At 34.9% G+C, this 14229-nt stretch overlaps 1 protein-coding gene across 2 annotated transcripts in view; it reads right to left on the bottom strand.

The window, feature by feature from the left end:
• GRID2 (glutamate ionotropic receptor delta type subunit 2) overlaps positions 1-14229 on the bottom strand; it is a 1161595-nt gene that overhangs the window by 541920 nt on the left and 605446 nt on the right. For both annotated transcript variants that reach the window (XM_058547512.1, XM_058547513.1), the window contains exon 5: positions 6953-7126. In XM_058547512.1, coding sequence (XP_058403495.1) covers positions 6953-7126 — 174 coding nt within the window. The remainder of the gene's footprint in view (positions 1-6952; positions 7127-14229) is intronic.

Below are 14229 nucleotides of genomic sequence, written 5' to 3'. Positions count from 1 at the left end.
AAACACCATAAACTATTAACTGTTTGTGAATGTGTTTATATTAATGTTTTCTTCTTCTAAGCTTACCATGTTATTATCCTCCTTCTATATAGATTGAAAAATGAATCATAGAAATTTTTGCTAAGATGTATTGTACTCTTAGACTTAACTCTTGCCAGAACTACTATCCTTACCCAAAGTGTTTATTTTTCAAAGAAATTAGAAATTATTTAGAAAACTTAAACACCAAGAGATAGCCAAAGTCAATAAAAGCTGTTAAATGTTATATTATTACCTCTCTGAAGGAAAAATCTAACATGAAATAAAAAATGAGAAATCAACATAGCTATGAAAATGAAATCCATCTTAAAGCATTTACATTTTCTCAGATTTTTTTAAAGTGTCTTGTTATCACAGTTTTTCCTGAAAACAAAGAAGACAGTATGTTGATTGCCCTTTGGTTATAATTAATCATGAAGGAAACTTACAAAACGGTCTGCCCACATCAAAGAATGGTATTAAGCTTCAACTATTAGGATAACAAGAGTTTGATGCTATGAACAACTATTAATAAGCACTTCCTAACAGTGCCTTGTGAGTTTTCTTTCACTGCTAGGTTAATCTTTAATCATTTGTGTTTGTTAAGCATTATTTTATATGTATAATACTTATGGGAGAGAGAGCTTTCTTTAAAGAGACATTGAACACTCTTATGTACTATGTGAAATACCAGTTTGTTCTTTATGAGGAAATATTAGGGAAGGCTATTCTCACTCTCAGCCCCTTGCCCTTCCCCCTGCCAGATAATTACTGGAGAAACTGGCAGGTTTAGCTGAAATCTGCAATGAACGAAGAGTGAGACTTCAAGTTAAAAGTAGTTGAGGAATCAAAATTCAGTCTGAATTAGGCTGTGAAAACCCAAAAGGAAAACCTAGAAGAAACATGAAAGATGAGTGGGCTGTACCCAAAAATCCAGGGCAAATCTTTGGATGATTTCTCAATAATCTGCAATCATTTGTCCCTTTCTAACCTCTCCTGGCTCCACGGCCTCACACTGGCTTGCCCTTTTCTCTCTAGCTTTATTTCGCTTCTCCCTCTGACCGGTTGCTTTGTGTGTATATGAGATTGTTGTGGTAGCATCCTTTGATGTCTCTTTATCTTTCTCCAACTAGTTAACCTCCTCTAATATTCAATTCATAGGTCACACGCTAGGTGAGTCCTACCCTGACAAATTCTCAGGCCATCCTCCACTCCCTGCGGATGGGGCAGCCCTCTTTTCATCTCCCTTAACGCCTACTGCAGACCTCTGCGGAAGCATATCATAGTGCTATGATATTTTTTTAATCTGACTTGCACACTAGAATATGAGTTGCTTTTGGACAGCAGCTCATACTGTACATATTGTTCCCCTCTGTACTTCTGTTTCCCTTATTTTTTATTTCCCGTTCACTTAGCCTTGAGTCTAGCACATATTTGGTTTTTGATAAATAGTTGCCAAATAAAAGAAGACAAAGAAAAAAAAGTCAAGTTTAACATCAAGTAGGTTTGACAGAAGTAAGACGTGAGACCTGGCAACCTGGGTTCCTTGCAAACCTGACCCTTCCGTGGCACAGTCCCTTTTGCATACCTCGAGGCCGGTACTACGAGCATCCATGCTAGTCTTAAAGGTGAGTGCTTTGTATCTATATGTGACAGGTGTCTTCAACATATGAGGGCCACTCCTCATTTGCCCACCTTCCAAACGGTGGGATCAGAAGGGGATGATGACATTCTCTGAGCTTTCCATTACCCCTTCTCTTACTTCTTTCTCAGCCAAGTGCCTGTTCTCTCTTGAGGTTCATGATCTTTCGTATGCCACACTTTATAGCCTCTTTCTGCCATGATCTACTGACCTCTTGATCACTCTTTATTCAAGAGGTTTTTGACCTTTCCCTCACAGTGATTCCAAACTATCTCCCAGAATTAAAAAAGGTCACTTCGGGGCAGGCCCGGTGGCGTAGTGATTAAGTTTGCACGCTCCGCTTTGGTGGCCCGGGGTTCGCAGGTTTGGATCCTGGGGGTGGACCTATGCACCGCTCATCAAGACATGCTGTGGAAGCATCCAATGTACAAAATAGAGGCAGATTGGCACAGGTGTTAGCTCAGGGCTAATCTTCCTCAGCAAAGAGGAAGATTGGCAATAGATGTTAACTCAGGGCCGATCTTGCTCATCAAAAGTCACTTCAATTCCTACACAGATGATCTTCACTTCTACTCTGGCCACATCCAAGACAAATGACTCTTTACTGGACATAAATACCTCCTCTAACATGTTAAATTCCAGTATCCCACCATCTCACCAATCATTTCTCTCTACCTTACAATCACCACACTTGTTTTCTGACTTCACTGAACCACCAGCACCCACATCCTCTACATGACAACCTTCCGATATTTAACACCATCTATCACTTGCCCTGAAACATCCTCTTTGCTTCAGTTGTTCATCATCTGGAATAATTTCTAGGCTTCTCATCATCCCAGTGTTCTTCCTCTGTCTTTCCCTTATTTTTCAATGTTTCTGTTCAAAGTTTAGCACTCAGAACCGACACATTATTGCAGAGGTGATCTGACTAGAAGAGTGTACTATAAGGGGTTATTTCTCTTGATCTTAGCAAAATACTTCTGACATAGAGACCAAGATTGCATTAGGATGGTTCAGAGCAAATACGACTTGTGCTATGCTCACACCAAATCTGTCTTCATCTTAACTGCCTTAAACAGCTGTCAAACCAGGTCTCATCCATTCAGACTTCCTGTAATTGATTTTGAACGTATACTTTATCTCTGTGAAATTTCAAATTTTAGGCTTATTATTTAGTGAAGATCAACAATTTGGATCTTGATTATGTAACACAGCATAAGCTTTTTCTCCTAGCTTTGTCATTTACAAATCTAATAGGCATGCTGTATTCACTTCCATTTGTGTAGTGATGAACATTTTGAAAATATTAGTTCCAAGGACAGAATCTTTGGATGACCATAGAGAGTTCCTTGGACTTCAAGAGTAGAATATTTATCAGTGTGGATGAATGTTCCTCTAGTTTCATACGTCTCACACTGAGAATGAAAGAAGCCCTGGTAAGTTGCAGTGGTAAGTCACAGACATCAGACGTACTCAAGGCTACAGAATGTATCTCAGCCATGTTAGAGGCATATGAAATTTGCTTGAAGATTTGGAGAAAAAATGAAGTAATTTAACTAGTAAATTATTTGAAATATTATTTCTAATTTTAAAGAAACTCAAATGTTATAACTTTGAAAGATAATAATGAAACTTTAATATATTTTGAACTTTTTTTTTTGTTAATCTTAAACCAGAGTGTTTACTATTTTCTGTTCTCAGGATTCTTTTGATGAAACGTTTGAGTGACATTCATCTATCTAGATTTTTTAATGTCTTCCCATAAGGATTGCATAAGAAAATTTGTCTAACACTACATAAAAATCAACAGATAATAAATAGATTTATGGCATTCTCCCAATCTAAGAAAATTATTAAATAGAACTTAGTTTGACAGTACTTGTTCTTAAGGAAGTCCTATTGTCTTATCTTAAGTACCCCAAACCATATATTTAATAATACATTCCACAGTTTATCTAAATATTAATTTTTAGTATATTAAACTCTGATTGTCAGAATCTTTTTTCCTCCTGTTTTGAAAATTGGGACAATATACCAATGTCTCATACTCGGGTCCTCTTCCTAATATTTCTCTAGTATTTCTCAATTATAATACTGTGATCACATCTGCTGGTTTATTTACTGCTCTGAGCAATTATTTTTCAGGCCTCATTTTAAAGCAGTAAGGCATACTCTTACCATCTCCAAACCCCTGCTCCTTCTAAACCAGTGGTTTACTGTTTTTTAATGGCTTTTATTCTAACCTTTCCAATTGGAAGACATTTTTTCTTAGATGGAGAAAACAGAAGCAAAAGGATTTGAACGTTTCTCTTTTCTTTCCATTAGCAGCCAAGCTAACAGTTTCACCAAGCAGTAAATGGCTCACTTCCTTCTTGCTTCATATATTGCTAAAAACTCTGTTTCTAGCTAAAAGGTTTCTTTCGCATTTATTTTGCAACTTCAGCTAATCTTGGATTTTAGTCATTCCGGCACTAATTTAAAGATTTGGGAAACTTGTTTTTTGTTCTTTCTAAATCTTACTTCCTTTTCTGTGTACATTAAAATATGTAACAGCCCAGAGGGGCCGGCCCAATGGCGTAGTGGGGTTAAGTTTGCATGTTCCACTTTGGCGGCCTGGTGTTTGCAGGTTCAGATCCCAGGCACAGACCTACACACTGTTCATCAAGACATGCTGTGGTGGCATCCCACATACAAAAAATAGAGGAAGATTGGCACAGATGTTAGCTCAGGGACAATCTTTCTCAAGCAAAAAGAGGAAGATTGGCAAGAGATATTAGCTCAGGAGCAATCTCCTTCACCAATAAATAAATAAATTAATCAATCAATCGATTAATTAATTAAATTAAAAAATATGTAACAGCCCAGAGATCTCTACACAGGCTCATTGTGCCCTCTTTTCTGTTGTATTGATTATTGTGATTTTATAGTTGGGTTTCTATTTTATAGAGCTCACTTGAGTCATATCTTTATTTTTTCTGAGTTTTTTTTTTTTATTGTACCTGGCTGATAAGATGTGAGTCTGTCTGCGATCATATTTACCTGCATTGTTTTTATGGACTCCAAGTTGAGAGGGTTATTTCTCCTAGGGAACATCCCACTCCCAAATTTTCAGTAAGTATTTTTCATGTTGCTTTCTTTAACATCAATGAGATAAAATTTTCACCAAGGCAAGCCTCTATATCAAATGCTCTATTTTAGTGGAACATTTTAAATTCAAGAACCCTGCATTTAGACTCAATTATATAAATCTCCACATATAAAAGTTTCTGTCAGTTTTCCTTTTATACATTAAACATTTAGTCAAATTCTATTACATATAATAGAGAAGTTAATATGTAATAAATCCTCAAGGAAAAAGTAATTGTCCTATTTTCTTCCATCTGTGGGTTTGAGGGGAATAAGATGACGATATAGGGTAGGTGGGGTGTGCCTCCTGTACATCCTTAATTCTTCAGATAGGTCTGGGAATTAAAGGCAAGTAACATATTTGTTCCCCGATTTCAAGAAACTCATTAATTGAATCGGAAGCATTATGCTGTTAGGCGAATGTGCTTTAAAATACTGTGTAGTTACTTTCTGTTTTCCCAATTTGTACATATCCTGCTACTTCTTTTGACAGGAACAGCCTTTAATATTTCATAATTTTCTAAATCAAAGTTCTTCCATGTTTTTCTCTATGTAAAATTCTATCATTTTCACATCAATTATACTCATGCCCAATTAATATGAAAAGATGGGTCATTATAAGCATATCAATAAGATTGGCATTAAAAATTAAACAGGCCTTGTTTAGGCTTCAGAATGGCTTACTTTGACCATTGTCTTCTTCTTAATTACATTCAAATCCACAGATATTCACAAAGGTGCACAGCACTGTGGGAGGTATGATGGGGGAAATAAAGACAGCTGAATACTTCATGGGATTTTATGACATCAGATTCTAGAGGGAATCTATTCTGAAAGAGCTTAAAATCCAGTTGGGAACAGAAAGTTCTATGGGCAAAGATCCCAGAGCCAGCTGCCTGGTAAATATATACCACTCATTTCAATGGTAATAAGTATGAAGAAATGGTTGGATAAATGGTTATTCATCTAAAAAAAAAAATTCAAAGCTGACTAAAGATAGGGAGGCTGTGGAATTATCTTTCAAAAGAAGTAGTTTTGCAAAAATCACCTTATTTATCTAGTATTATTGGGGATAAACTAGTTCTCCTACTAGTTATATTTCCAAACTGTTCACAATGAACATCTCTAAGTACTAAAACTTTTTTGATAATAAACTTTTTGAAAGAATAGTTTCTAAAATATGTCATATATTTTTCTGACTTCTGAAAATGACCATGACTTTAATCTTTGCTGATATCTCAGGGCTATTGTTTAAATACTAACTAATATGCTAGCAGTACACTACAGTGATACCCTTAGGAACTGTTTTACGACATGGAGTTGCTTTTACAGGAAAAGTCCTACACTGATAGGATATTTGAATTAGTGTATTGGATTGCTTTCTTTTTTTCGTGTCTCTTGCTTGCAGCAGAGGGCTCCTTATGGCACCCTACTGTTGTCGATGTGCCTGCCTTTTGTAACACTCCCCTCAAATGACATAGTGAGATAGCCAGTGCAAAGAGAAACAAAACAAAAAAATCTGATAGGATTTTCCTTTAAAAAAGAAATAGGCTCTGCGTATTTAAAGGGCATCCCTATGAGTAAGCTGCAGGGACTTGCTGTTCTCTCTTTTGCTGCTGAGAGATTCTATTTATTTACTTTCAAATTCTTTGTTGTATTCTGAATAGCAAAGTTTTCAGCTATATCCCATCTGATTTGGTTATGACTATATAATGCTACAGCATTTTTTACATTTCTAAATAGGTTTTTGGTGAAGTTCTTCAAACTGGAGACTAATCTTTTAAAAAATATAAATTTCTATGTCCTTGTTATGCCAGAAAAGTCAAGCAAATTTATTAGCTTAATAATTTGGAATTTGGCATTAAAGAGTCTCAATCACAAATTCTACCATGGGAAGTGCTATGGATCTACTTGCTGAGAAGAAAATAACATTTCCTTATTATATTTTTATTAAACAAGTAGATATTTTGCTATAATGAGGTCAAAAGGATCAAAGACATGAGTTCTCAACTCTCTCCCCATCAGATTCATTAAACTGCTGGAGGAGAATAGTTCAGAAAATGCAAACATGGATAATTCTGAATCAAATGCAACTTGAAAAGCTCTCACTACAACTGGCCAACAAAGCAGCTTGAAACAAATACTGCAGCACTTAGAATATACCTCCATATTCTGAGCAAATGGATCCTTTGGATCACACAATGTTGAAGATATTCGGTGGTTGCCACGGAAACATCGCTGACTTATATTCTGGGGGACTGGAAATGTCTGCCGAATGATCGTTAACCTTCCAATTGACCTTCTTACAAGTTCCTGTACGTCCACATCGTTTATTTCCTATAAGATAAGATAAGAGATGGAAGAATTAGAAATGCTTTAATGCAGTAACAGAAACACAAAACTATTAATGAGTTATCTGGAAATGCTAAGAGATTCTGTTACTGTAATACATTTGCTTAAGGCTTAGCACACATTCAAACGAAAACAACAATACATGTCACTAAAATGATCAACTCATTTGTAGGTGCTGTCTGTGCTTTAAATTATATACATTAATAACTAAATAATTCTAAATGGAGCAATTGACTTAAATACATTTTATTAATAATAAGTTTATAATCTATTATGCTGAACACTATAGAAAAATATTTGTTGTCTAAACATCAAAGGTCACAAAATAAGTGGCTATTATAATTTATTATTCATTAATGGATTTCAAGGTACTTTGAGTACCTAGGAAGATAGTCGAAATGTAAGAGTAATATATATTGTTTTAAGCAATGAAAAATGGGGTTCTTAAATAAAGCAAGTAGAGAGAGAAAGAGGAGATATTACTTTTTAAGACTTTTCCCAATTATTTCTTAGAACTACGGGTGTTAACTCATACATTTCTCTCAGTAAGGAATAGATTAAACAAAGTGCTCACTAACTGTTGAATGAATAAGTATATAATTGTGGTCGTAACATAAAGATGAAAAATTTTGTTGATTAATACAATGTGAACCAGGATGAATGAATGAAGAAACCTAATGCTCTTTATCCAAATTAGTGTTATTTTGCATATGAGTGTTTGCCAAACTCAAAGAAACGTATTTTCTACTTCTTTCTTCCCTGACCTCCCAACTCCAGACTTAAATTTTAAGATTTGGCTCAATCATGGATGTAGAAGTAATAAAAATGAAATAATATTTTTATAACATACATCTGTTCTAATTGGAATTAGTCAGAATAGAAGCGATCAGAATAAATCTTCATTTTAAGGCAGTCTTTACTAAAGCAGTTTGTGCTTCATAGTGTCCATTTGGAAGCTTTTAAACCAATAAAGCCTTTGCAATTAACATATTATTGGTTTCAATAGATTCTTATGGAAATAGAAATAAAAGATTTGACGTGAGATAAATTTTGGACTGCAGTGAACGTTTCTCAGTTTTGATTCAAAGAATTATTACAGAATAATGAAAGAGAAAAAAGACTATTTACAGGTGCAAATTTGCTTCTTTTCCTTACTAGACTAATCACACATTTTCTTCCTTATAGCATATATTAGTTTTAAAATTCATCCTTTATTTATGATCTTTATGAAATATAGATTTTTTTAAAAATAAAATAACACCTGCCACTAGCTGTATCCAGTATAATATCCTGGATTTCTGGTCGATTAATCCTTAATGCACCATAAAAAAAGGTTTTTCTCAGTTTAAAACGCAATCTTTTTTTTTTTTCTTTGTGAGGAAGATCAGCCCTGAGCTAACATCCATGCCAATCCTCCTCTTTTTGCTGAGGAAGACTGGCCCTGAGCTAATATCTATTGCCAATCTTCCTCCTTTTTTTCCCTTTTTCTCCCCAAAGCGCCAGTAGACAGTTGTATGTCCTAGTTGCACATCCTGATAGTTGCTGTATGTGGGACTCCACCTCAGCATGGCCGGAGAAGCGGTGCGTCGGTGTGCGGCTGGGATCCAAACCCAGGCCACCAGTAGTGGAGCGTGCACTTAACCACTAAGCCACGGGGCCAGCCCTAAAATGCCATCTTTTTCCTTTAGTCTGTGTCATTTCACTGGCCACCAAAAATCCTGTCTGGCAAAAAGCAGGTCACTTTTTAATTCTCTGTCATCTACTCACAAAGCAGAATTAAAGTGTCCTGTCAACTTCATTTTAACCTGAACTTTAACCAGAAATCTTTTTAAGTTAATTAATATTGCTATTCAATGTATTTAAATTTTTTTTAATTCAATATTGTGCAGACAGGAGTTTTCATTTAAAATGCAGTGAAAAATTCTACCACTTTTCTCATGATATTAACTAAATTTGTTACATATGTGGTCTTTTTTCTTAAGCAATACTAAGATTTATCAACATTTTATTAAATAGCACTGTTTCTACTTGGTCCACCCATGAGGAACTATAAATCAGCACATTAGAATAAACACTTAAATTTATTAAGTTCCTACTATGTATTAGACAACATACTAAATACTTTACTAATTATCTCATTTTCTGCTAAAAAACTACATTCTGATTCAGAGACTGTTAATTTATGCAATTTATAGATAAAGATCGATTTATAGTTAAAGAACCTGGGAGAGTCCAAGCTCTTCATTCAAAATCCTCTTTATTCACAATATGAATTTATAAATGTCATCAAAAGAGACAATCTCTGAAGTAATTATGCAAGAAATTCATATTTCCTTACAAGAATCATTTAGATTAATATTCATGAATAATACGAATTAAAACTATAAAGATATATTATTCCAGCATTTGATAGTCTGCTGATTCCATAAGGAATGATAAAGTCCTCGATCATGAGCCAAAGTCTTTAAAAGGACTATTGTCAAACCCATAAAAAGGGATGACTACCTCTTATGGGTTCCAAAAGCTGAAGTTCTCAGGTATCTAAGTAACTAAACTATATCTGAGGAAATGTCAATTTTAATTGAATATATTTTGCCTATTATTATTTGGGAAAGGGAAAAGAAAGCAATTTTCTGGGAGGAAAGAATCTGCCATTCTGAATGAAGCTAACAGTCAGTCTTTCTCAAAAAATTCACTTGCAGTTTTAGTTTTGACACCTGATCTCAAAAATAGTTTGATAGTGATATGAAAACTTGATTAGGCAGCTCTTTTATATTTACAGAACTTTACATCTGCATTCAAAAGGTGCATTTCAAGAGTGGCAGATGCAATGTTATATAAATACTGAAAGCCAAGTGAACGCTTAATCTATTAAGAGATCTTTTTAAATGAAAAAAAAAATCCATAAGTGAACTTCTGTATTAAAATACAAAACTGTTGTATAATCTATTAGAATCTATATTGTTCTAATGCTCTGAATTTTAAAAATGTTTACACCATTTTATTTTTTTAAATAGTCATGTGAAGAACTAGTTCATCAATCTCCCAAGCCTCCAGTACCACCAGATATGCTTATCTCTATAAAGATAAACAGAACTTTCTGAGTTTTAAAGAATTTAAAGAGGGGCCGGCCTGGTGGCGTAGCAGTTAAGTGCGCGCGCTCCGCTTTGGCAGCCAACAGGTTCGGATCCTGAGCGCGCACCATCGCACCACTTGTCAAGCTATGCTGTGGCAGCGTCCCATATAAAGTAGAGGAAGATGGGCACGGATGTTAGCCCAGGGTCGATCTTCCTCGGCAAAAAGAGGAGGATTGGCATCGGATGTTAGCTCAGGGATGATCTTCCTCACAGGAAAAAAAAAAAAGAATTCAAAGAAGTTGAATTGTAAAATTATTTGTCCTTTTTGTATTCTTTATTTGAATGACAGTTTTTATGAAATAGAAATTGATTGCAATAAAAAAAGAACAAATATGTTTTAGTGTATCTAGTTTTTCTCTAATTTACTTCTTTAGGAGCAAGGCATACAGTCTTTTTTTCCCCAAAAATAATTTATATGAATAATCAAAAATTATTAAGACTCAAGTCAATATATCCAGGAAAATATTTGTATTCACTTTGCTGTGATAGTTTAACGTAGTGTAAACCCTGAACTGTGTAAGAGCAAAGGAAGAAGAAAGCTAAAAAGTCCGGTAGGGATACAACTCCATCCAGAAAGAGCCACTTCTTAGTACAAATCTTTTATGAGGATTGGATCACTGCTGAATCTTTGTAGGCTATCAGCTTTAGGCTTAAATCAATAGAATTCCAGAGAAGGAAAGACTCTCAAAATCCATAAGATCAGATGCCAGTCTTTACTATATAAACCATTTCAGAGGAGGGATCCCTCCCTCCTTTCCCATTCTTTTATCTCAGCATCTAACAAAGTTCCTGGCTCTTAATAGCTATCCAATAAATGTTGATAAATAAAAAACTGAATGAATGAATGGCAAGGTTTCACCAAACTATCTTCTAAAGATAGATATCTGAAATTTTAAGTCTAGACACCAGGATGTTTTAAAAACTTTAACAATTCTGAATAAAGCAGATTTTAGTAATGATATTAAGCAGTGTACTATGTGGCGTAGTTTGAAAAGATTATGCTTTATGTTGCTGTTGTTTTTGCTAATATGTTTATATTCTTCATGCTTTAGCAAAGATCATCCTCTGATGCTTCCATCAAGTTTAACATTAATGTGAAATAATTACACAAACATTATGTTGAAATATGGAACAAAACCAATTGTAGGCTATACACCAGCAGGAAGAGGAGCAGAATGCAAACTTTCTGCTTGACAGATCAGTAGTGAGCAGTTCAATTCATCACTAAACTAGGAAAAATGAAAAACATCCATTACACATATAGGCTTTTTTAATCTCAACAACAACAACTTCTTAACCGCAGAACTCAGCAGTGATTAACAGAGAATAATGACTTTACTTAAATAAGAAGTCAGGACACCAAAGATCAGGCTCAGTATTATCAGGGAATAGCAGGGCACATACAGCATTATGCTTCCTGCAGCTCCTAACAGTTACCTCTTCCTATCTGAGCTTCTAACTTTTGTAAAACTTAAATAAAGTGCTGGGCCATCTGCTGCAGGACCCTGAAGGGTTAACAATACTTATATGAAAAGGCTATTCTGAGCTGGATCCACTGATTGCAGGGAGAAGCTAAATGCCATTACCAACTACCAACACATGATTGATTATACCATATGAGCCAGCGCAGCCTCTCATTATTACAGCACACTTAATGCAAATGAAAAAATACATTGTTTTCAAGTTTCTACATCAATTTGTATCATGATGCACAATGCCAACTTTGATTTATATCCCTCCCTAAAAAAGTGTTGGTGCAATAAGATTAAATAAATGTTTGTAACCCATTTTGAAATCAGCAACAAAATAGTAGCTACACAAACCAGACAGATTCATGATTTCCATGTTCAATCAAAATGGGCATTTGCATGTTGTTGAGTTTTTTTTTTGTTGTTGTTGTTGTTGTTGTTACTTTTGGAGCTTATTAGCTTCCTAGCAAATTTGAGAAAGCCATGCTTCTTCTTTTACGGAAACTAGGGTAAATTACGATTAATACATTATAAATTTGTATAAACAAGCCTGTAAATGAAGTAAAGGTAGTGAGAGTCAAGCTTCCTGAGGCATATTTCAGAGAGAATGAGGTGGCTGAATGGAATCATGTGGAAGTAAGAGTTGTTAAAGAGAAAACCCACAGGCCCCAAATGGTGTCACTTGTGCTAAAGCCCATGACACCAAACCTAGACTGAACACCTGACCTCAGTGCACTTTCCACCTTCCACAGGAATGCAATCTTAATCGAATTTCCTAACACTAGTGAGGTAATCTCATGATGAAACCCCTGCTGTTCCCTTCCCCCAAAAGAAGATGTCCTGACCTGAAACAACCCTTTCTTTACTTTTGCTAATACTTTCCTGCCCCCTACCCCCTTCAGCCTATAAAAACCTTCCATTTTGTACAACTCCTTGGAGTAGCTCTACTCGCTAGATGGGATGCTGTCTGATTTGATTCATGAATCATTGAATAAAGCCAATTAGATCTTCAAATTTACTTAGCTGAATTTTGTTTTTTAACAGAGTGTTGACCGCAGATATACAATGATGGTTTTTCTTCAGGATGGAAATACAGAAAACTTGCTTGATCTCTGAGTTTTAACCTAGTTTAGATAAAAACAATAGCCCATATAAACAGTGTGGGCTGTGAACACTGGATTTTCAAAGGCTAAGTGGTATTGACCTGTTCAAAAGAAATGACACCTCTGCTCAAGGAGTAGTAAGGAGGGCTGTGGGTAGAAAAGAGATAGGGTTTCAGTAATGGTAAAGGTGAAGTTATAAATAGTTATGACAGACTGCAGTAGCAAATCCAAGTGTGAAGGAGGAGAAAAGAATTGAGGTCTCCTACACTGTCTTCTATACTTCTAACGTTTATTGGTATTTGCTGGTTAGATTGCTTTGTGTGGATGTTTTATGTTGCAAAATAGTGGCTGAAATTATGGAACATCCATTTAAAGACAGTATTTGCCCTCCTGATATTTTAAGAAATGAAATTTAATAAGCTCATCAAAATAAGTCATAATGTTTATGAAAGATATAGTAAAATATGAACTGTTATTACTCTTTCTATGACATTCATCACCAATGAAATACATGCTAGTCTACTCTGTCAGGCTTCGTCTATGTAATATGAAGGAGTGATTTCTTACACAGTACAAATCGACACATAAGCAGTAGATAGGTGACCACTGGTGTTCTGGGGAGCTCTTCATGGGTTCACCCTTTTAAGATTCAGGTATAGTTTTAGAAGTTAAATTGGATATGGAAAAAATTAATTCAGGGGTCCCTTCTGCAATCTTACCAAAGAATAGAAGGGAGTGGGCATTTCCATTTAACAGTAATAAGTATTAATTGGTTTGATTAATCCGTGTCTCTAAGGATGCAAGAAATCACTTTTTTTTTCCTAACCAGCTCTATTGATATGAACACGCAAAATGATTCCAGCTTGTTTTATGTCAAAGAGTCTATGTGGTCTATCTCCCATTATAAAGTGGGTGTGAGATAAAAATAAGAAATTAGAAGGACTCTCTGTTTCAAAAAATAGTAATCTAGAAAATAATTAAACTAAAGACAAAAACTAATAGGATAAACGGCTCCCATAAAGTTAAAATTGACGTAGCAGAAAGTTCAAAAATATAATCTATAAAGAAAATTAACAAATAAAGGATAACAAAGCAAAAACAATCAAAGTTTTAGACTGGGAAAGACTAAGTTTTAAATCCCATTATCACTACTTAATAGATGTCTAATATTTGGCAAACTGTTTAATTTATTTGAATCCTAGATTCCTTGCAGAAAAATAGAAATGAAAATATCTAATTTGAAATGTCATCATGAAGGTTTGCAAAATTTCCCTTTTCCCTTCCCTCTATCCTGATGTTCAGTCTTTCTAGATGTAAAATTGAGAGGTATTAGAAAATTAGAAGGTATAAAGACTTTATTGAAAAGTAGATCTCACACA

The sequence above is a fragment of the Diceros bicornis genome, chromosome 8 (genome assembly GCF_020826845.1).
Source record: "Diceros bicornis minor isolate mBicDic1 chromosome 8, mDicBic1.mat.cur, whole genome shotgun sequence".
Lineage (NCBI taxonomy): Eukaryota > Metazoa > Chordata > Mammalia > Perissodactyla > Rhinocerotidae > Diceros > Diceros bicornis.
The sequence above is the reverse complement of the archived record's forward strand: the minus strand, read 5'-3'. Positions and strand labels throughout refer to the sequence as shown.